Source organism: Apodemus sylvaticus, chromosome 10, assembly GCF_947179515.1.
Source record: "Apodemus sylvaticus chromosome 10, mApoSyl1.1, whole genome shotgun sequence".
Classification (NCBI taxonomy): Eukaryota; Metazoa; Chordata; class Mammalia; order Rodentia; family Muridae; genus Apodemus; species Apodemus sylvaticus.
Window position 1 is genome coordinate 61,409,567 of NC_067481.1, and position 24,621 is coordinate 61,434,187.

The 24,621-nt window shown below is 45.0% G+C and overlaps 1 protein-coding gene across 1 annotated transcript in view; it reads right to left on the reverse strand.

Moving 5' to 3' along the window:
- Nucleotides 1-1,105: 1,105 nt before the first annotated feature.
- Nucleotides 1,106-24,621, reverse strand: part of Tekt3 (tektin 3) — a 36,145-nt gene continuing 12,629 nt past the window's right edge. Inside the window, exons 3-7 of the mRNA XM_052195822.1 lie at nt 19,565-19,635; nt 16,147-16,290; nt 13,389-13,611; nt 9,822-9,976; nt 1,106-1,411 (exon numbers count right to left, since the gene is read on the reverse strand). Coding sequence (XP_052051782.1) covers nt 1,195-1,411; nt 9,822-9,976; nt 13,389-13,611; nt 16,147-16,290; nt 19,565-19,635 — 810 coding nt within the window. The 3' untranslated portion in view covers nt 1,106-1,194. The remainder of the gene's footprint in view (nt 1,412-9,821; nt 9,977-13,388; nt 13,612-16,146; nt 16,291-19,564; nt 19,636-24,621) is intronic.

Below are 24,621 nucleotides of genomic sequence, written 5' to 3' on the forward strand. Positions count from 1 at the left end.
TTTACCAAAATAAGAAAACTAGGCCTTTTTTGTCTGAACTACATTTTTTCCTTCCCGTCACATTCTTGTAATGCCAGGAATAAGCACCCAAGTAAAAAGGACTTCTCTCTTCCCTGTGAGCGTAAGCATTATGTCTGTATTCTTCAAATTAAAAAAAAAATACAACTCATGGAAAAAGATTCCCCCCAAACACATAACAAATAAGAGATATGTGAGTTTAGGACTAAAAAATTTGTAAACTTATGACATTCTGTTTAACTCTTAACTGTGGGATGACTTAGTGGTTTTGAGCTATCTGGTTCCATCAGAACTACAGGGAACAAAACCGAACCTATAATTTGATTCCAAAATGATATCTTGGGGTCACAAAAATAGCCAATGCACAAGCTTATCGTCTGTACGTCAACCCTTCTGTTATCTGACGATGTTTTGTGACATTGGCTAACCAATATTCTAAGGAGAAAGGGCACGGACTGAGACAGGAAGACCGGGAGGAGGGAGAGACAAGACTTCTGGAGTGAGTGGGCAATGGTAAAGCAGGGTAAACACGTCGAGATTCAGAGAGAGACTCCCGGAGAAAGAGGAGAAGGTGAGAACCCAGAGGAAGCCCCTCTCTGCTGTGGCTTCCCATTTCAGAGTGTGTGGCAATGCTACGGAATGCCCAAGAATTCACGGGCAAAGAGAAAAAGATTCGGGAGGAGGTTAGCATCCCGCCATCATTTTCAAAGGCTAAGGCTCTCCCCTGTGGTTCCCGTGCTCTAAGGTGCTCTACCTCGCTCCACATACCAAATGTCCCGCCGCGTCCCAACTGGTGATAAAGACTTTCACACACAGATCTTTTGGGAACATTCAGCCTGGTTACAGCATTATGGCTCATGATCTGGTTACCGCAAGGATAAAATGGTCTTCATTTTTCAGTTCATTTATATTACATACGGAGTGATGAGAATCCTTCGAACCCTCCTATTTACTTTCTTGGGTAGATCGACTACATTTCCTTATTTCTATTCCATAACCCCGAAAATGGAAAATTAAGGTTTAGGCACAAATGAAAAAGCTATCCAAGACAAGGGCATGGTGTTTCTGTCAACACAACCCTTTAATAGTGACTATATTAACACTCATTTAGATGCTGAGATACACTTTTCCTTCTACCATTGTTTAGGAGTTTGGAACCTACTCTTCCCAGGGTCCCTAACAGAAGCCAACCAGCCGGAGAGTGTTGGGGTAGCTATTGCGCATGCTCATGCATTTTTCCTGGTCGATGTACAGCGTGTTGGCTTTCACAGCCAAGTCATGCTCCAAGGTGGCTTTGGTGTGGGCCAAGGACTGCAGGGTGTCCTCCGCATCCCTCAGGCGCTGCTGCAGAGTCTGGATGGTCTCGTCCACCTCGTAGACCTCGTTAACAAGGCTGCAGGAGGGAGAGCATGGTCAGGTGGGCGGGCACACTCCGGCGGCCTGTCCCCACCTGATTTAAGGGACATGTCAGAAGTACTTTTTGTATCAAGGGATGCATATATCTATGCATGCTTCCAGAATTACCAGGATCATCATTCCCCATTGTCTGAACCTGATTATAGTCCATAACCCAAGAGATAATCTAAACATGTTCCTGGGATACTAGTAAAATTTCACTCACTTATATATACCATGCGCGCGCGCGCGCGCACACACACACACACACTCCTATACATTTACATACATATTTATATGTACACACATAAATGTATGATGCTAATTACAATATTTGAAAAATAGGAAAACTACAAACACGGGTCTTTTGTAAAATAGCAAATGTGAGGGAAAAACCTCTTGACTTAGATGTGGCTTTTACCTTTTACTTGAGTCTTGATTTTTTTTTTTTTTTTTTTTAGAGTTGAAGAAAGAACCTTTTTTGTTTTTGTTTTTTTCTGTTTTTGTTTTTGTTTTTGTTTTTGTTTTCCGAGATAGGGTTTCTCTGTGTAGCCCTAGCTATCCTGGAACTCACTTTTGTAGACCAGGCTGGCCTCGAACTCAGAGATCTGCCTGCTTCTGCCTCCCAAGTGCTAGGATTAAAAGAGTGCTCCACCACCGCCCGGCTAGGAAAGAGCCTTTTATATACAGAATTCTGCCCAACCTCTTACCATATCTCAGTTAGGGGCATTCCTCAAGTTATAATGTCCCATCGAGACCCTAGCTATAAACCTCCCAGATCTAAACTCAGAACATTGTAATTTTCCAAACCTTAACACGAGATAACGATGACGACGACGACCATGACAGTACGTGGCACTCGCTGCCTAAGCTGTGACTCTGAAACTGGCACAGATGCTCTTTCTATGTACTGATGAAAAACAGTCCCGGGGACAGAAAGTAAGCAACAATGTCATCGCTCCGTCTCACTGACACAGTTAGGTCGGTCTTGGGCTTCCTGGTGTTGTACTGTTTATAGACCCTCCCTAAAGGCCTGTGGGTCGTGGTTGGTTTTTTCTTTCTTTCTTTTTTTTTTTTTTTCTCTAAGCTGCCTCTGTCTCTGCTCATCTCCCTGCCAGAGCACTGCTACTTATCAACATTTGCATAAATAAACATAAACTATTAGGCATGCTTCTGGAAATAGCAGCAGTGCTTTTTTTTTTTTTTTTTTTTTTTTGTCTGTTTGCTTGGGGGAAACCATTGTCCCTAAGTAACTGTTTGCCTTCTCATTTTGTTTGTGTTTGCTCTACATATGATTTCAGTATTTCCTGAGCCAACTTCTTCCCTCCCCACCCCCCACTCCCACCCCTTTGGGATTTTTTTTTCTGCCATGTTTATATTTAGACTGTTGCTCTTCCCAAGAGCAATTACCCACCAGTTTGACCAATAGTATCCCCAAGCATGTGCCTCTGTGGTACTCAAGGGTAAACCTGGGCATAGGTTATAAAAAGTAATCGGTTTTTGCAACTCCTTAGGGACTGCTCTGCCTGTGAATGCCACTCGGAGTGTCATGCCAGGTCAAACAGTTTACTCTCACATCTGCACAGAGACCCCAGACACGAGTCCACTTCCCGGGAGCAGATGGAGACATCCGATGATACCCACCAGCCACTTCTAAACACATTCCTCTGGTCCCACCCAGTTGAAGAGGTAACTCTGAGTACAGTCAGCCCTGTGTCTGGGGGTCTGCATGTACGTTAAGTCACAGATTTAAAATATTTGTCAAAAAAATGTATTCATGCTAAACACATGTTGCACAGGTATTATCAGTAATTTGCCCATGAGTGATAAGCACACAGAAGGTAATGAATGGGTTATATGCAAATTCTGAATGGTTTTATATGAGGGATTTCATGTTGGTGGATTTTGATATCCAAGGGAAATCTTGAAACCACCCTCGGGGATCCTGATGGATGTACATCACAGGTGGTACAAAGTTGTAACTGTATTTTCTTCACACTTTCACTTACTGGCAGATTAAAAGGGCACTTTCACTTACTGGCAGATTAAAAGGGCATAGAATATATATAATATATATATTATATATATATTATATATATATATATATATATATATATATATATATATATATATATATGAACAGTGTCTATAACCAAATAAGAATTGAGGCATTCCTAGAGGGTAAAACGTTTCACCACAACAGACATGTATCCAAATCACATTAACACCAGAACCCAGTGCAACTGGGCAGCTTCCTAGGACTTGGCAACTGGAGAAGGAACATCGGGGGTCCCCAAGCCCAGTGTCCTTGTTCCACAGATGAGCAAACTGAGCCCCAAGGATTGATGAGCTGTCCTGTCCATGGGCACACAGCCCACATGTGTTTATAAGCAATGCCAGGCCATCCTGGAAGCTGGGAAGGAAATACAGAACCGGGTGGTGCACTGAGAAACAGGGTCCCATCTCCTGTCCCCACCCTCTTTATTCCTTGCAATAAAGGGACAGAGGCAGAGACCCAGGAGAGTGAGCTCAGAACACAGGGCTCCTTTGAGATGACTCATCTTGCTGTGTTTCTTACTTGTCATCCCCACAGGACAATACACAGGATGCTTGCCCAGCTGAATGTCAATATCAAATAAACAAGTAGTTTTTAATGCCAAGTATTCTTTTCAGGCCTAGAACAATACTCATACTGTAAAGTTCACCATCCTAGAGCATATTTGTGTATAGCTTGGGGACATTAAATATTTACATTAGGTAGCTGACTCCACCAACCATCCAGGTGGGGAGCATCGCAGAGACCCACAAGTGACCAAAATGCACATCTGTAATATAGCCTCTACATCTATGGCTCAGACAAATCACAGAAGGGGGACAAAGGCCATAGGAGACAATGACCCAGGATTCTTTGCTTCTTACTGAACACACATACCATCTTTCTTGCCCTGAGTCCCTAGGCAGCACAGTGCTGCAGCTGCTTATTTTAGTACTAATTACATTGGATTATGCTAATCTATAGGCGATTTTATGCATATAGAAGGAAGTGCTTGTAGCAAATACTATACCATTAAATATATGGGACCCGAGTGCCTGTGAATTTTGACATCTCTGAGAATGTCCTGGGACTAATATCCCCAAATATCAGGGAGCTGCAATTAGGAGATTTTTTTTTCTAACTCTCTCAGACTTTTTAGTAGGAGTTACTTAAAGGGATCTGGATAAGATTCCAAACTGACACACACATCTCCATGACAAATGAACATCTTCTCACAGCTCCCCAAGGAAAATCTCGCCCTAATTAGCTTGGCTTCTGGGTTTTCCCTCCGGGATACATACACTGGGCTGGCCACAGGCTCTGAGGCTGCCAGAGGAGGGGTATGAAAGAGATTACCTCAGCACCCTGTGCCACCCATGTGTCCCATCTCAGATAATGCTAACCTCATCCTTTTGGGTGCTTGACTAACTTCTGACTGACCTTACCCCTCACCCAGGACCTCACAGCCCCCCAGTCATAAAAAACTAGGCATCTTGTCTTGCAAACACCTCCTCCTCTCCTACTTCCCCCACCCCTCTCACCCCTTCCTCATCCATTCCTCACTCCTCTGCAGAGCAGCCCTCCAGTGAACTCCTACAGTCTCTGACCTCAGGGAATTCCTTTGCTATCTTTTCAGCCAGGGTAACTCATCTGCCTCTTGAGCTCTTTAATGAATGCCAATCTCCAACACCAGGGGAAGAGATACTTTCAGTCCTTGAGACTAGTTTTGTTGCCCAATACTATGTTATGCATGCCAACAAGCCAACCCTTCTGTAGCTCTAGGGCATTTAGGCACATCTTCCCTAGAGACAACAGGAAGCAGTGTCATTCAGCAGGAACAGCCTTGCAGGCAGTTCTATTCTGCAGCTTGCACCGCAGCTTATAGACAAGACAAAAGTGTGTGGGCTGAGGCTCAACTTCTGCACTCCAGGTGCAGGAGGCAGCCTTGAGGGGGCGGGGTTGGGGGCAGGGAGCTGCAAGAAATTCTAAATCTAAAGGATGCACCAAGAATAAGACTCAGACCCAAGACAACCAAAAGGAAATGGAGGAGCCCACTTAAACAGCTCTGCATCCTGTCTGAGACAAGGAAGACCCCAGTAAAGGGTGCCTGCCCACTGGCATGTTGATACACACCTCTAATTCCAGACCCCTGGAGGTAGAGGCAGAGGGATCCTGAGTTCAAGGTGGGCCTTAGATACACAGTAAGCCTAGCTCAGAAAGACTGAGAGCTAGGGGTGGAACTCTGTGGTAGAGCACCTGCCTAGCACTTGTATCAATCTGGGTTCCTCCCTCCCGCAGCAGGAGAGGGGGCCACAGCAGTTCAGGCCACAGAAACATGTTAACATCTCCTATCCCCTTCTCCTAAAGGTCATTTAGGAGCCAAGCAGAGACTTCTCTGGATTTCTCTACCAACAATGCTAAAGGTCATGCTGTTCTCCCTGTGGTATCAGGTCCGAGAAATCATCTGAAATGATACATTTTACCCTTTACAGCAAATTGAGTTAAAAAGAAAGTTTGCTTTATTTGTTTGTTTAAGATCCTAGCATATAAAATTTCACCAGCTCTTCAGAGCTGCTGGAGAGGGCTGGGGCTGGGGCTCACACCTGATGCTGTTTATCACTCCCAGGACCTAACTCTCCTCTCCCAGTCTTCCCTGGCTCCAGAAGGAATCCTGAACTCAAATGTGTCCCAACTCTCCTGCAAACTCACCCCAGACAAACTGATAATACCGAAGTATCAATGTCTAAGCAACACATGGAAGATCTGGAGAAAGCAACCTCAGAGAGTTCATTTACTTGAAACTCTGTGTACACAGCAGGGGAGCAACCCTGCCGGAAACAGCAGCTACCAGAAACCCACATCGCTATCAAGGACACACATCACTTCCATTTTCTGTGGTCTTGGCTGATTTTGGAAAATTATTTTACTGAAGGTGTTCCAGGTTGTTGCTGTTGTTGTTGTTGTTGCTTTCTTAATTACAGACTTGAAACCCATTTTTCATTCAAATACAAATATATCTGCTATAGTTTATTTGTTTTGTCTTAGAATCAAGATTTAAGCCAAGCAGAGCCTTCTCTGGATTTCTCTACCAACAATGCCAAAAAGGCTTCGAACTGCTTTTGAAAGACCCAGCTTAGCATATTTTAAATGAAATTAAGTCTTGAAATGAAAACTGCAATCTGTCTCCATTTCCAACACCCCTTCCCCCCACCCCTGAGTTTATGATCTTTCTCAATCGAGACAGACCAATGGTTGCTTTCATAGTGATCAAATTTGAGAAAAAGAAAACATGTTTTTCTCCAAATTATACCATTGGCAGGAATATCCTAACAAGAAACAAAAGCAGGTTCTGTCCTAGAGTCAACAAGGAAGCAGAGGAAGCAGGAGCATTAGAGGGCAAACGGAGAAACAGAAAATGCCAGGGGTCTTTAGCTGGGGAAAAGCAGCATTCTAAAGAGGGAGGTCACTCAGCCTCTCACAGCAGGGCTGGGAGCACCTCTGTGCTTGGTAACCCCAGATTCACATTAAGATGCCAAAGACCTTTTATGGTTTTATGGGCTGGAGTCATGGCTCCGGGGTTGAAATGTTTGCCCTACAAGTGTGAGGAGCAAAGTGTAGACAGCCAGGAGTCATGTAAAGGTCATGTAGGAGGCACGGAAGGTTGCCTGTGATTCCAATCTGGGAAGGCAGAAAAGGCTGGGGGTGGGGATAGGTTGGGGTGTGTTCCTCAGAGCAATTTGGTCAGCGTATCTGCAAGCTCTGGGTTTGACAGGGAGAACTCACCTCATTGAATAAGGTAGAATGATTAAGGATGATTTCAGACATCATACCCACACGCATACACAGGTCTCACACACATATGCACAGACGTGCGCACACAGACACACACACAGAGAAACTACACAGGTACCACACACATGTACACACGCATATGAAAGTATGTGCACACACATGAGCATGCACGCACACATGAACACAGGCATGCACACTCTGAAAAAGAAGTGTTTATGGCCTTGGGTGTGCCTCCACGATAGAACATACAGCATTCCCAAGGCCCCAGGTTCCAATCCTAGCCCCCAAACCAAAAATAAAACCCTGTGTTTATCTAATTGCAGTCTAAAGAATTTTTTCCATCTCATGTTTGATGACTCTGCAGAAATTGTTTTGGACCATGAAACTTTAGCTCAGCTTCTTCTAATAACATTTGCCTAGAGAGGGCTCGGGAGGAGGTCCGGCTAGGCAGGTGCACGGCTTGGTGCACAAGTATGAGGACCTGATTTCTGATCTCTAGAACCGATGTCAAAAGCTGAGTGTGGCTGTGCACCCTGATAACCCTGGTGCTGGAAGGTAGAGACAGGGGAGTCACTAGGGTTCGCTGTCTAGCAGCTGGCCCAAAATGACCAGCTCCAGCTTCAGTGAGAGAGCTCATCTCAAAAAGAAAAAAAAAGAAGAAATTTAGAAAGACTAGGAAATACACTAGCAGCCTCTGGCCTCCACAAATGCACAAATGAGCAAACCCCCTGCTTCTGTGTGTGAGCAGACACACTCACCCTCAGCATACAGCATATCTGCAAAAAGCCACAATTCACCATCCAATCCTAACAACTGTTTTTCTGCAGCAAGAGACACACCTCTGCTGGCTAGCTACGGACTTGTCTTGCCTCTGCAGCAGAGGGCAACTCATTCCAAATGGCCAAGTGTGTGGAAAGAGCCCATCCTGAAGAGGATGCATCCTGGGCAAACAATCTGTGTATCAGAAGCCTGGAAGATGCTACACTAGTCAATACACAGCTAATCTGGGAAGGCCCTTTGTACAGATGCTGCCTGACCTTACGATGGGTCATGTCCTAAGGAACCCATGGTAAGCTGGAAATATAAAATGTGTTTCGTACACCTAACCCATTGACCATCAGAGTTCAGTCTTGCCTGCTTTAAACATGCACAGGGCATTGACAGTAGCCTGCAGCTGGACAAAATCAGCAGGCATCCAATGCAAAGCCTATTTTAAAACAACATGTTGATTATCTATGATATCTAATGAGTTCTACACTGAAAGCAGAGAGCCAGACGGGAATGGACAGAGTTTATGCCACCATATGGTTAGAAACAAAAACAAAAACAAGCCCCCAAACAAAACAAACACTTAAATCAAGCACTGTGTGCATGGCATAGCATCAAATAGTCAAAGTCCATACTGTATATGGAGAGCAATTACAGTAATGATCTCCGGGGCTCAGGACCCATCCTCTGTGTGAGAAAGCTTCCTGTTGCATGTGAGGGAGCTTGGCTTGATGAAGAGCTGATCATCTGAACTAGCCCAAATCTGGCTCTTGGGGCTCTCAAGAAGCTGAGGGTGGTCTCCATGGCAAGAGCAGATATCAAGGGCAAAAGACATCACAATCAGCAACCGAGTTCAGAGGAGCCGTTGGCATTGGTGCGCAGTCTCTCTTCTGACATGTGCATGTTTAAAGCAGGCAAGACTGAACTCTGATGGTCAATGGGTTAGGTGTACTAAACACATTTTATATTTCCAGCTTACCATGGGCTCCTTAGGACATGACCCATCGTAAGGTCAGGCAGCATCTGTACAAAGGGCCTCCCCAGATTAGCTGTGTATTGACTAGTGTAGCACCTTCCAGGCTTCTGATACACAGATTGTTCGCCCAGGATGCATCCTCTTCAGGGTGGGCTCTTTCCACACACTTGGACATTTGGAATGAGTTGCCCTCTGCTGCAGAGGCAAGACAAGTCCGTAGCTAGCCAGCAGAGGTGTGTCTCTTGCTGCAGAAAAACAGTTGTTAGGATTGGATGGTGAGTTGTGGCTTTTTGCAGATATGCTGTATGCTGAGGGTGAGCGTGTCTGCTCACACACAGGAGCAGGGGATTTGCCCATTTGTGCATTTGTGGAGGCCAGAGGCTGCTAGTATGTTTCCCCGCCCTCCTCCACATGTGTGGGAAACCACAGAATGTTCTGGAAACCAAGGACTCCAAATACTCAGAAACCCAAACACTACCGTGAATGCTTTGGCTGAACTGATGCTAACGGTGTGTGATGTTCTGGTATCGGTTCAGTTTCTAACAAGTATACGGCGCCACATGCAGGGCACCAAGCTTAGCCACTTCAGCCATCGGGCATGGCTCAGTTCAAACACATTCGCGCCACCAGGCAACCGTCACTACCACTCATCTTAAGACTTCTCCATCCTCCCAAATTGAACCCATTACTCCCGCCACCTCCCCGCCCCCTGTAACACTTTTAAAGACTTCTTAAGGATGGATGCTGTCATCATCGGAAAACATCCTTAATCAGAGCCCAGCTGTGTCCAGGAAGGGGCCCGCCCGCTCTCCCCTTCCGCCCACCCCGTACTCTTACCGTAACTGAGCCATGTCCCTACACAGCTCTATGTTCGGTCTCCTCGTTCTCTCATCCAGCCGCGTCTGAGCCACCTTCAGGAAGGCAGACTTTTCCTTGATGGCCTTTTTGATGGATTCTATGGCCATTTCAGTCTGGAAGATCTCCTGCAGGGTCTGTGGCAAAGAGAAGCAGCTGCGGACATCCTGTTGCCATTCCCTGAGCAGCCCGTGACACTCCCACCTCTGGCCCACCTGCCTCCTGGGCCTCTGGCAGGAGGGAGCGGCTTCACCGAGAACCTTGCACCCTCCACAGTCTTCTCTCCTTGTGTTCAGAACACCTGCGGGCTCTGACCTTGCTCCCTGGGCCTCCACAGTTCCAACTCCTCTCCATTTTGGTCCTTTGATTGTGGCCCTTTCTCCTATGACCTGGAGACAGCCCAGGCAACACCAGCACATTTCCCAAGCTTGATGTGTTTTCTGCCACTCGCCAGTCTAATCCTAGTGGGGGGTCTTCCAAGCCTTCCACGTTCCCTGCCAAATACTCATGGTTTATGCCTGTTCCCTCTGCCTCCCACCAACCCGACATACATTACCGAGATTCCTGGATTCTGTCTTTAGCACTCACTGCTCTCATGAAAATGCCTCTCAGGGCCAGCATCAAGGCCTCTTGGATCTTTCCCTCTCCTTGAAATCCTGCCTCACCTGCTCTCTTGGCCAGCTGCGAGCCAAATTCCTAACGTTCTATCTGCTCCTCATCCCACTGCCAAAGCTTTAGCCTCAGAAACTCTGCTGCTAAGTCCTCTGTCTCCTACAGAGACCTAGCAAAACCACCGTCATTTAATGCCTATGTTATCTAAGTACTCCTAAACCTGTCACTATCAAGCTTTAATCAGTCAAAAATAGTCATGTCTCTTTCTCACCAGAAGAGATGATGCTTCCTTCTGTGAAACATTTCTCTCTCTAAGTCCAACTGGTTCCTTCTGTGCCTTCCCAACAGATTACCTGTGTTCTATGGGGGGGGGTGAGGTGGATGGGTGTGTGTGGGCACGCCTGCATGCCCATGTATCTGTGTCTTGTCTCCCTAGGATATGAGACAACAGGATCACTGCGACATCCCTGTGTCTATGACATGCCTGAGTGGAACTTAGAATGTACCTATTTTGAGTGGAATTGTGTGTCCTTCCCCCACAAGTTCATTTCTTGAAGTCTCAACCCTCGGGTCCCAGAATGTGACTATATTTGGAGATTGAGTCTCTGCAGAGGTCAAGATAAAGTGAAGTCAAGAGAATGGGTCCAAGTCTTACAAATGGAGGAATCCTGGACAACAATGGCTGTTCTTGGTTTTCAACTTGATGACATCTGTAATTAACCAAAACCCAAAGGGCAGGGCACACCTGCAAGGTATTTTTTTTTTCTTAAGTACATTATTTGACGTGGGAAAATTCACTTCCAATCCGGATCTTTGGGTGGGAAGATCCACCCTTAATCTGGGCCATGCCTGCTGGTGGCCTATATAAAAAGCATGGAAGAAGGAAGATGGCTCTTTTGTTGGCTGCTTGCTCTCACCCTCACTAGCAAGTCTGTTCCTTCACTGGCATCAGAGCCTACTTCTTCAGGATTCTGAAGACCAGCTGACACTCCAGCCTTATGAATTGAACGACTGGAAGCTTGGACCTTCTGATGTAGGCAGCCAGTGTTGGACTAGCTGGACCGCAGCCTGTAAGCCAGTCTAATAAATACACATATGTATGTGTATATAGATATGTATGTGTGTATACGTATGTGTATATGTGTGTGTATGTGTATGTATATGTGTATGTGTATGTATATGTATATATATATATGACATGAGAGCTATCTATGAGAAAGATTCATTCTATAAGTTCTATTTCTCCAGAGAACCCTGACTAATACACACATAGCTACACACAGAGAGAGGTAACCCAGCTACGTGGAGACAGGAGGCTGCCAGAGAGTACAAGGAAGGAGGCCTCAGAGGCAAGCAACCTCATGGCATCTCAAGCTCAGACTTTTAGCTGCTCCGACAGTTGGCACTTTATGCGGCAGTAGCCCTGGCAGACTAACACAGCGGTCAAAAGAATATAACAACATCAACAAAACACATAAAAACACTACCAATGAGCAATGGGACTCTGTCCCAGCGCCTTCCTAGACGCTCTGTCCCAGCGTCTTTCAGGATGAAGCCCCACTTCCCTGACCTCCGTCCACCACCCCAGCAGCTTCTGCAGTGTGGCCCCACCTCCCTTCCCAGACTTCTCTCCTAGGACACACCATCATGCCAGTCTCAGCAGCTTCCTTACAGAACTAAGCCCAACCTCTTCATTACAGCCTCCTGGGCTCTGGTCAGGGGTTCCCCGGAACATTTGTTTCTCCTTCTGATCCCTGAACATGCTTTCTGCATTTGTCATGGACAATCCTAGTGCAGGTCCTCGTACTGTTATCACCAGTGGCCGGGGAAGAGAAACTCCGTTTTACTTTTCTCTGCCCTGTACAGTGTAGTGCACTGCATGGCTCAGTTGTTGTTTACTGCATACATTGGACATCATGAGAAGAAAAGGTGAATTGCAGCTGCCTGGGGAAATATGGCACCCTCTACCTTAGAGCAACAGTACAAGGTCTTTAAACAGGAAAAGACAGGCTGGGGCGGGGGCTCAGCAGTCAAGAGCACTGGCCGCTTTCCCAGAGGACCCTGGCTCAATTTCTGGCATCCCTGTGGCAGCACACAACTATCTGTAACTCCTTTTCTAGGAGGATCTGACGCCCTCCTCTGGCCTCTGTGGGCACTGCATACACATGGTGCACAGACATACATGCAGGCAAAAAATTTCAAATATGTAAAATACATATAAAATAAGTATTTTACAAAAAAGAACAAAGGAAGTTACCAGTGGTGAGGAACACTCTCCATGGTACTTAGAGGTAAAGGCTGTGGCTCTTGTTTATCTTGAAGTGTGGCTTCTGCATCAACCTTTCATTACATTGTCATTTAAAACTCCTATACTAACACTTCACAGACTCAGGAATACTCAACACTACCTCTTTGCTTCCTGCATTTGGTCCTGTCACCCAGAAAAGGGGTCTGAAATGGTCGATCCCCCAACTCCCCCCTCCCAACCATATGTTCTACTAAATTCCCTTCCCAGTTATATGCACCAGTTCATTAAGCTTTATCATAATATTTTTGTTTCCATTGGATACTGAGAGCCTTTCCCTACATAGTGTGTTCTTTGTGTTCCAAATACCAGTGAACTCCCGTTTCATTTCGACACCTGGCCTCAGACTGAAATAAACAGCAGGCTTTCTACGGCTTTTCATTTTCCTCAGTCTGGATGGCCAGGAAACCAGGCGACTTGTGGAGCTTTTCTTGGGGTGGTGAGAGATTTGTGGTCTCAGATCCTGCTCCATCCATGGCAGTGATGGGGAACTCACGATTAACCCACCTTTTTATTTCATTTTTCCAGTCCTGGAGGTGGAGACAGGGGCCTTGCATGCACCAAGCAAGCTCTGTGCCTCTTGACCCACCCCGATCCCTCGGGAGAGCTCTTGGGCAGGGCAAGTGCCTCACCTTCGACAAGTGAACGTGGATCTTGTTCTTAGCATCAACAGTCTCAGCAATGCGATTGGTGAAAGCCACGTTCACTTTGTTGAACTGATTCCACATCTCATTGGCTGTCACAACCAGAAGGTTCTCGGTGTCCTCTCTTAGCTTAGCAGAAGCCGCCCTCTCACTCTGGGAGCGGAGAATATTGTCATCCGTAAACTTGGCCCATGACTCGGGTACTGATACCCTGGGAATGGGAAGGAGCCAATGTCAGCTCAGACGGTCTGCAGGGACTGCTCATCCTCATAGTGAGAGGCCCCAGGACCGCCTATCCTAACACGCTGCACAAAGTGGAAACAGCAGAATAAAGCTAAGCAAAAAGAAAATTCCCAAGTGGTCCTTATTTTACTGTTAACCAATAGTCTACTAATAGGCATATAGGAACAGGCTCTATACAAATGTGTTCCGGCCAGCACGATAAACTGTAGCAAGGATATCAACTATGGAGTCACCCAAGATGTGCCACTGAATGACAACGCGCTGAGAAACCTTTCCAGAAGAGTAAGGAGGGAAATGGTAACTTGCAGCCATGCGACATGCATGCATGCGTGTTGAGGAATGTGTGCCGTCTTGCAGCTGAGACTGTTGAACTGCCATAGTCTTGGTGAACAACGGAAAGGCTACACAGACTAAGAGTTTATCACTTAAATGTTTATAACATAGAAATGCCAACATCCCAAGGAAATAGTATTCCACAAGATGGATATGGAAGGACAGTCATTTTGGCAATATTTATATAAAGCTTTGACAGATTCGAAACAACATAAAAGAATGAAAGTCCGGATTAGGTTAATACTTGTGAAAAATCTATGCAGCATGCAAATTCACAAATACCTACTTCATGAATCTATATTAAGCCAGGGACATTAAGCTCACAAGCAACTTTATTGATGCAACATGCAGTGAAAAGTTGGGTAGGCCACAGAAAGGCCTGTGGGCCTGTAGGCGTGTGGGCAATACCCTTCTTTAAGACTACAAACTAGCATCTGTTTATCTAGGGACACTTGGAAGAACTAAAGAGCAGTTGTCAAATTTGGGTATCTCTGGATGGTAGATGTAACAGGTGATATCTGTTTTCTTGTCCTTATAATAAAATATTGAATAGGACTTAATGTTGACCAGACCCAAAGTAATGTCATAGATGCACCATATATTTTGAAAGGGGTGGCAAAGAACTTGTGCTGAAATTGTGGGCCTTTCAAAGGGTTGGGTCACAGGGCACTGCCCATCCTCCAAGGAGACAAAATAGATGCTCTCTGCGCACCTTGAGTCATGTAAGAGGCATCATGTGAGGACTGCATAGAACACAGGGTGTGGTTCTGAGTCATACCTGAGGCAAAGTGGTGAATGGTATTGTAGCTCTCAAGAGAGGGAGCTGCTTTGTGGGAAGAGGCAAGCACAGGATGGAATCAGTTTTGGAGTCACTTTAGGGATAGTGTGTAGAACAGGTATGGGGGATCTATGGGGATCATTATAAGGTACTGAAAAGTCTCCATCTCACATGTGGCTATGGTTACACGAGCATTCAGATATGTCAGACCCACTGCCACACATGTGCAATTTGGTCATTTTGTTCTATGTAAACTTCACTCAGTAAACTTGGCTATTTTTTTTAAAGGAAGTCACTGGCTCAAACTATAAGCCCTGCTTCAAATGGCATCCAAGGGTCTGGCAAAGAACTGTCAGCAAGGCAACTGTGACAAACAGCGGTAAGAGAGGCACTCGTGGTTTCCAGCCAGTGCACACAGGGCGCAGGGCATCTAGGAATTAGTAATGCCTGGTCAACTTTTTGTTTGTATTTTTCTAGGTTGTCTGCAAAAGAAGGTGTCATTTTCATGTTAGAGAAACATTTTTTTCTTTGATGAAAAAATGCAGGATGGTTCAACTCTCAAGGCCTGACCCTCCTGGAATAAAACCTTATTAAACCTGGTCAAGGCCAATGTGTCCCTCCTGTTCAAGCACCTGGCCAAGCTCTACACCCTCCATGTTAACTCATATTGACTATGCTTACCATCAGTGAGTGCAGTTGGGAGGTAGAGCCTTTAAGTCGGTGGTTCTAAACCTATCGGTCACAACTCCTTTGGCAACCCTCTAATCTCCAAAAATGTTACAATTCATAACAGCAGCAAAATTACAAGTATGAAGTAGCAACAAAAATAATTTTATGGTTGGGGGTCCCCACAACGTGAGGAACTGCATGAAAGGGTTGCAGCATTGGGGAGGTTGAGAACTTCTGCTTTGAGTTCTTAAAGCACTGCTTTAAATAATGTGTGGGCCATTAAGGAACATCAATACCTTTAAAAACACTCTTCCCTTTGAGGTTCTAGGTACACCAGGCAGGTGTACCCTTCATGAAGTCATGCCCCTGCCTGCATTCATGCCTCTCATGCCATGAGTTTATTCTCATTGGAGTTGGTCAGTTTTCCCAGAGTGGGCTGCTATGAAAGTGAGTCCACCATTCACTGTTACAGATGTTCATTTGCCCTTCTGTTTCTTCAGCATAAAAACTCTTGCCAGAATTGCCACCGTGGACTTATTTTGGAGTCACCGTGACTCCAAAAATATGAACCCAAGAAACTTCTGTTCTTGATAACTCACCAAGTCTTGGGGGTTCCATGATAGTTGCAGAACACAAGTGCTAAGGCAGCCTGTATGCTGTATCGTTATGAAAGCAGAAAAGACAAATGTCATTACAGCCACAGGGTGGCACGTGCCAGCTTACGTTGCGTCGACTCTCTCCACCCCCCGGAAGTAGCTGACGCCCTCGGAAGTGTTGCGCAGGTGCTTGCATTTATCGTCAATCCGGAGGGCGGCTTGCTTGTCACTCAGATCCTTCTCAAGCTCATGCTGTGCAGATCTGTCTGAGCTGCAGTACCCAGGAAAGAGAAGAAAGACATGGTTCCAGTTAGTTCCCAAAGGACTGGGTGTTACCCTCCAAGTCAGGGCCTTCCCCGCTACTCCATCAATACAGTCAACTCCCACTCTGAAGGAGCATCTGTGGAGATGGCCATGCATGTGAGGTATGAGGACCTTACCCTTGCCCATCCCGCCCTGCCCTGCTGTGCCCATCCCTCCCCACCCTGCCCATGCTTCCTGTCCACAGAATGTGGGGAAAAGGGGAGAAGAGGCAGAGGGAGGATAATATCTCCTAATGCTCACCAACAGTGGAGACAGCACACTGGTTCGCAACCTATGTCCATTTCTGTGCCTTTCTTTCCTCCTTCCTGTTCAGCTTCTATATTCTTACCCACTTCTCCCCTATGCTTTGAATATAATTTTCCCCAAGAACCTCATGAGACATATACATCAAAGGCTCCCTTGATTCATTAGTGACCTAAGTTTGTGGTCATATTTTGTCTCAGATGTTTCCCAGGAGATATAAATTAAGAATCAGAATCAACTTCCAAAGAGTGCTTGAAGTGAAGTCAGGAAGCTGGCGGTTCACCGTGGGCACTCTGTCCCTGCAGACCATCCATGGAAGAGAAGAGAGTCTGACAATCTCAGAAATACAGTCTTCCCCGGATGCCAGGGAGAGAGGAACCATATGGCATGCACAGAGACTAGCCCTGGATGAGACCTGGGCATGGGTGACAGGTGAAACAGATCTTCAGTCATAGAACAGTTCACTTAACAACTGTTGGGTGACACTAGAAACAGTGAACGCAGCTCTGAGGAGTTCGTCCTACTGTGAACGCATAGCAATATACACATGACACAGGCAGCTGGTGTGGCTCAAATGAAGTGATAACAAAACAGGGGCCAGGAACTCCAGAGCAAGTGCTGTGAGTTTTACACAGGATGCTAAGGACAGAGTCCATCAGATCACTCTGAGTCTCAGGGTAAGAACAACCATATCACACAAGTTAGACATCTCAAAGGTACAGATTCCATTCTAAGTAAAACTGTAGAATGCTGACTTGCCAGTGAACTAGATCATTCTGTTGTTGTGCTAAGGATGGACTGCTGGAGACCTGGGGAGAGCCACTGGGAACCCACAGCAGTGACTCAGAAGAAGAAATAATAGCAGGGACCAAAGAGAGAGCAGAGGAGACAAGAAGTGCTTAGACTGTGGGTATGTTTAAGAACCAAGACAACACCCTCCCCATGAGGTAGGGCATTCTGAGTAAGAATCAAGAGCTCAGCTGAATCACTGAATTGACAGAATTCCATCACTGGAGTTGGGGATGCTGGGGCTGGGAGGATCTTGGAGAGTTCAGGTGACACATTAAGCCTGAGTGCACTTTCCACACCCACGTGGAGACCCCAAGTAGCTGCTGAAATTCAAGGAAGTCTATTATAGAGACAGAAAGTTGGGAGTCCTTAGCATGGGGCCTGTGAGGAACAGGACAGCTGAGGGACTAACCACTTCTGTGCTTCTAGAACCTTAAGCAAGTCCGGCATAGGAATTGCTCAGTAAAGATTGCTTCTGGTGGAGTGAACTGACACCAGCCTCTTCTGCTCAGTGTAGCCTTTGCCTTGAGTGGGATGGACTCCTGCTTTGTTTATATTCTGTGTAAAGTAGAAATGGGGGCAGCCTTAGGGAAACCATCGGCATTTTATGAGTTCTAGAAGAACCTATATGCAAAAGATGTCTCCCCTGGACGCTGCTGAGCTGCCTGCTTTGGGTTATTATGCTCAAACTCCTGACTAGGTCTGTCTTGTTTGTGATCTGGGGCAAGCACATCACATGGGCTTCTTGCCTTGGGACGGCATCTTTATAAGGAGAAGGGAATCTGGACACTTTTGTCACATGGCCTCAGAGCACCTGGGAAGATATGTGAAGTGGTACCTCATCAACATCTGTCATACAACCAAAGATGTCAAGAGCCTCAGATGCTATGGGAGTGCCCAGGGACATTCCATTTTCAGTTAACATGCATTCTGGGAGTGTGGCAGTAGCATCCAAAACAAGTATTGGAGAAACCCTGTTTCTCTTAAAATTACTGGAGAGAGCACAATGGAAGAACCACCCAGGGAGGTGAGGCCGACATTGTGTCCACTATAGATTTATGCAAAGCCAGGCTCCTTAAAGGAAACCAACAGAAATCCAAGCAAGTGCACTCACAGTGTCAAGACCTTGCATGACAAGGCCTGTGATTGAACCAAGGGAGACAATTAGTAAAACAGATTTACAGAGACTGCCCCAACATGGCTAGTCTTGGCCAAGAAAAGCCAAGGACAAAGACGGTAGTGTATCTTAGATTAGGAAAGAAAAATGGAGATCGGCACAGATTCTTAGAGATGTGTTAAATGAAACGCCTAAGGAAGTCATGAGCTCATATCAGAACTACCCAGCCCCAAACCCTGCCAGGCAGCTTCCTGTCCACCTCACCAATTCTTGAGTTATAGAGCCTTCTATTGCCACCTCAAGAGAACCACAGCATTCAACCTCAGTGAACTTTCCAGTGTTGATCCCAAGGCCCAGGCTGGGCAACCTAAGCAGGTAATGACACTGGTTACCTGAGCAGTACCCTATGATCCTTGGTAACAGTAGTATATGTGTAGCCATCCTTTCTTTGGGGAGGGTGACATTTTCAACCCCGCTTCTTTCTGTGACCAGAGCCAATCTTTGTAAGACTGTATGACAGCATATTCAGACAGCACTTTTTCTATTCTGAGAATCATCACCATGGGTTAAGAACTTCTCCGGATTTTGTTCTCTGTTCGCATTGCCTCTTCCCTTGCCATAAAGAGCAGGTGCCTAAGAGTCTGTACCCTTGAGGGCTTCACATTCTGGTGGGGAATAAGGATGGTGCTTAACAACGCTGCTGCCGTGGGTACAGCAAATGAAGATGTAATCAGGACAGGTGGGTCTTTAAGGAAGTCTAAGTACAAAAGGGAGAGAGCCTACTGAACATGGCCTCAAAGGGGAAGACTCTTGAGTTAAGGGAAGCATTAGCCATCCTTCCCACAGCATCCTCAAATTAACTTTTAAATAAAAATCAAAGACAAAATTCCAAGCACTCATCCTAATCTCTGAACAGAACCTGAAGTGCCCTTGTGCATGTGTGCTCCTGTGTGTGTGTGTGTGTGTGTGTGTGTGTGTGTGTTTTCATATGAAGCTCTAAGAGAAGTGCCTAAGGAGGCAGAAGCTCAGTCCGATGCTGGGCTTTAGCGCTCAATAGAGAGGAAATGCTTACGCGAGTTGAGCAATCGCCTTATCCAGATGCCGCCTCATTCTTTCTTGACAACACAGAATGGTATCAACTTCCTACTCAATAGAAAAACAAAACCACACATTAATGTCTTCACTGAGTATAGCACTGAAAGTCAGCAGTGTTCAAACCTATCAATAAAGGAAATTTTTATTTGTTGAAAAATCTAAGACATTAAGCACTAAAATGATTTACATCTATTTATTTACCTGCATGCCCCATGATAATGCAAATCAATCTTTCTTTATAGGACTACAGGGAAACAATCCTATGGACCAAGCTGGAACAGGGGTAAAATTTCAATGTTTCATTACTATCCCATATTTGTCTGTAGGTAAAACAAAACAATGACAACAAAAGCCCTAAAACTCTGGTAATGTGCCATATTGGACTTATGACGCCTTTTCTCATGACAGGTTTCCTTCAAAAGCACAGGGATCCATCAAAGGCTGGGAGCCAGCCCTGTGAGCTTCTCTGTAGCTATACACACAATGCTAGCAGGTTGAGCTTTGTGTTTCAAACTTGGAAACTGACCTTCCACTTGGATGCCAGGCTGTGGCCCAGTCCCTACACTTGAACCAATAGCTATGTTAACCATGCCACTCACTTGACCAAATGTGTAGTGCCTTGAGGACTACAAGGATATATGCGGTATTTCATAGCATATAAATATTAATTTCCCTCTGAAATAAATATTAGCACTAGAACATTTACAAACTCAAGTAACACCTTTCAGAAATTTCAGTGTGTAAAAATCATTTTTGCCACTTTCAAAAGTAAAAAGGGATCATCCTTAATATTCTGTTTTGTGGCCTTTTAAACTTGGATGATTCCCCATAATAGTAAACGATGCTGTTGTGAACAATCGGAGTAAACAGATCAATGCTGCCAAGGGTCAGGCTTGTTTTCTAGATTTGGCAATGAAACCTAAATTTCCCTTCCAGAAAGCTGAATTTGTCTACAACAATGAATAAGTCTGCCTTCCCAGGGCACGCAGGTAGTCATCTATCCTGAAACTCTCACCAATGTGACAGAACATGCCCCAAGACAACAGCCAACCTGCCTGTATTTGAACGCTAATATAAGGATGTATTTGATGTTCTTAACATACCTAAAATGCAATCCTTAGCCACATGTGGCGGTAGGCTCCTGTAGTCTTAGGGACAAGGAAGGCTGAGATGGTGAGGAGTTTAAGTCTAAGGCTAGCCTGGGTCACAGAGTAGGAGACTTCTTCGCCTCAAAACAAAATCAATTCATTCCCATCAGATGCAATATAGCTTTGTGCATAGTGTTTTGTATATTGACATTAATGGTTTCTATGACGCTAAAATCTATCAAATAATTCTTTGTTTATCTTTTGTTGATTTGATCATACTTTCTTCACTCTACTATTATGAGCACCTGCCTGTTGATGTTCTTCCTTTATTGTTTAACTTAATTGTATTGAATAAGGTGGTTCTGGGGGTGGGGAGCTCAGTCAGTAAAGCAAGTCTCTTGCAAGGACAAAGAGCTGAGTTGGCTTCCCAGAAGCCACACAAAGATGCCAGACGTGATGGTCTGGGGAGGCTGAGACCAGCAGATCCCTGGAGCTTCCCAGTCTAACCTAATTGATGAGCTCTAGGCCAATGAAAGCCCTGCCTGGGAAGAAAGATGTAGCACTCCTGAGAATGACAGCTGATGTTGTTCTCTGGCCTTCACATGCATACACACACACATACATGTGCACTATCACACACATGTGAACATGTCACATACATGTTTAGACAATACTGAGTATGCCTAAAATGTTAAACCTGCTGTCTTATTCTTCGAGGCTCAGGGTCAGTGGAATCAACTATCGTTTCTGCTTCCATGTTGTACCAAAGCTCTGCCTGTTCTTGTAAATATCATTGGATACGAAGAGTCTTAGATTTTTGTATTGTTTAATGTTCATCTGTCTCAATGACATAGAGAAGTAGGGCAGTGAAAAAGGGAGAGGGAGGAAGAGGGGAGAAGGGGAGAGAGAGAGAAAGAGAGAGAGAGAGATCAAAGGATTATTAGAGCTCTTTACAATATGTGCAGTGTGTTTTCACATAAAATGCACATAGTGGAAATTCCTGGGATTTCAAGTGGGGGGGGGAAATACATTTAATAAGACTTTAATATTTTTAAAATCCTCAAGCAACAGTTTTTATTTGTGGATTCAAATAAAGTCAGATGATGAACAGCAGATGGTTGGGGCAGGAGTACTTCCATGAACAAGAAAAGACTACATTTGAGACTTGTAGAGCTGCCTGGAGTTACCTGACCTGTCAATCTGCACTTGTGCCTGCAGTGGAACTGTGTGTGGTGCAAGCCATCCTCTCCCCTGCCTCGAAGTAAGAGTTTGCAGGAGGCAGATGCAGAAGGCAGAAGCTGTGGCGACGGTCTGGGTCCAGTGAGCCCATGACCGCTGCTGCTGGCACAGCACAGGCGCACCTGCAGGAGCTGGGAAGAGGGCGGTGATTCTGAACGTGGAGAGGATAAGTGCTGCCGTGGACTGACTTCCCAGAGGGCCCCAGGATGTCAGTGCTCTACATGACTCTGTGATCTCACTCGCAGGACTCTGGGGGAAAGCCAAACGGGAACTTTGTCTCCAAGGTTGAGGAACCTTGGATTAGGACTCCTATTTGAGCAGATGAAGCCTTCACCACCGTCTCCTGCTGTCACCCACCTCTCAGGAACTGGATTCTCAGGGCAGCGTTGCAGGGGTGGAGGGTGTCAGAGCAGAGACTCTGCAGCCTTTTCCTTCCCATCACCCTGAGTGAAACAGCACCGCCTCACACTTTAACTGTGACATAACCCGTAACCGTAAGGACGACCCTTTCTCGGGCTTCTGTATAGATAGCTTTAGCCTGGTAAAGTTTCTTAAACTGTCTCCATTTAAAACCTTCTTTGAAGAAGTAAAATAAAATAAAATAAAATAAAATAAAATAAAATAAAATAAAATAAAATAAAATAAAACCTCCTTTGCTTCTAGGCAGTGGTGGTGCACACCTTTAATCGTAGTACCCAAGAGGCAGAGGTAGATGGGTCTCTGTGAGTTCAAAGCCAACTTGGTCTACAGAGTGGGTTTCCAGGATATCAAGGGTTTCCAAGGCTAAACAGAGAAACTCTGTCTAAAAAACAAAAAAAACAAAAACCAAGTAATTAAATATATAACCTTTTTTGCCTATATGATCTTAAGTCTAAAGGTATTTAAAATTAAAATTATCAAACACTTTGTGATTAAAACATCAAAAAGATTAATTTAAAATAGTCCTTTGGCATAAACATAATTCTACTTTGCTATTTATGAAAATAAACACAGTCTGCATTGTAATGAGATGGGTTGCTTATGTACTTTTGATGCTGCGGATAGAGTATCTTCGATGCCTTTCAGAGTTGATTTGATGTCATCGGTGCTGAGAATGCTGCTTCGCATAAATTCACAGAATGAGGGATGGAGATGTGTTTTGGAAATTCTGTCTTATTCCCAGGCTAAAATTCATTTAACAGTTAAAATATTTTGATGAAACTAAAAACCAGCACTCATTAAATCATCCTAATAATTTGATGGAAAGATGTGGTTGTTTTGTACTTACATTCAGAGGGGTGATGGTAGGAAAATAAGAATTTAAGTCTGTTTTCTGTAATTGAACCATCATGTGTCTCTAAGAGCTGAAAATTATGTGGAAAAAAGCACTGCAATTTATAACATACAATAGCCATGAGTCTGAGCTGTGTTTCAGGCAGCATCCATGTGGTGCTGCATGCGTGTGTGGCATGCACAATGCAAAGTGTACACATTATGCATTCAGAACCAAATCTACAACGACTTGTGTAACTTGGCACAGTGTGGAGGAGCACTTCAAAAGACCCCATAGTCACTGCAAGTTTAATTTTGAATTAATTTTTGATTTTGAACATTTAGAACCCTTCCACTATTGTCAAATATTTATGACCCCCATGCTTTCTGTTACGTAACCCCAGAAGGGATTGCAGCCCCACAAATGAAGAAGCCCATGCTTAGCAAACAGTTGACAGAGCTGGTCCACAGTAATTTTATCCAGACTTAAATTTTCCTTCCTGCATAGAGGAGGGAAGCATATAAAACCCAGGAAGTAAACAAAACTTACAAGGCTTCAGGGTTCTGAAAGTTAAGCGATTTGCTAAGCCTCTGTAGAAAGGTTGGTGAGGAAGAATAGATTTCCTCTTTGGTCAAGCTGCCTTCAAGCTGTGCAGGAAGATCCAGGGGGGTAGCTCTGGTGTGTCAGTCATCCACAGTGGGCGGGCTTTCCAGAAACATAGTTGCTTTTGAGCCACGCTGTCCCAACTGTCTCAATGGTTTGCTAAGCTACAGTTAGTTAGACTATTTTCTTTGGTTTTCATCACTTCCCTATCTGGGGAGCAATGTGACATTCATTCACTTCTTAGGAAAACTCACACAAGAGGTCGTTTCCTTCATGTTAGAACAGAATACTCTTGTGAGCTGTGGGCTCTGTTCCAGTGGAGTTAGATGGTCAGCAACCCAAGCACACTGATGTCTGACCACAGATGTGGGTAAGGCCTGGCGTTGGGCTATAGCCTGAGTCGTGGATTTAAAGTCATTTCATGAGTGTCCTTACGAATCCAGACCCTGTTCCCAGAAGCTATTTATATGGTTCTTTTTTTTTTCTTTTTTTTTCTTTTTTTTTTATTCGATATAATTTTTTATTTACATTTCAAATGATTTCCCCTTTTCTAGCCCCCCACTCCCTGAAAGTCCCGTAAGCCCCCTTCTCTTCCCCTGTCCTCCCACCCACCCCTTCCCACTTCCCCGTTCTGCTTTTGCCGAATACTGCTTCACTGAGTCATTCCAGAACAAGGGGCCACTCCTCCATTCTTCTTGTACCTCATTTGATGTGTGGATTATGTTTTGGGTATTCCAGTTTTCTAGGTTAATATCCACTTATTAGTGAGTGCATACCATGATTCACTTTTTGAGTCTGGGTTACCTCACTTAGTATGATGTTCTCTAGCTCCATCCATTTGCCTAAGAATTT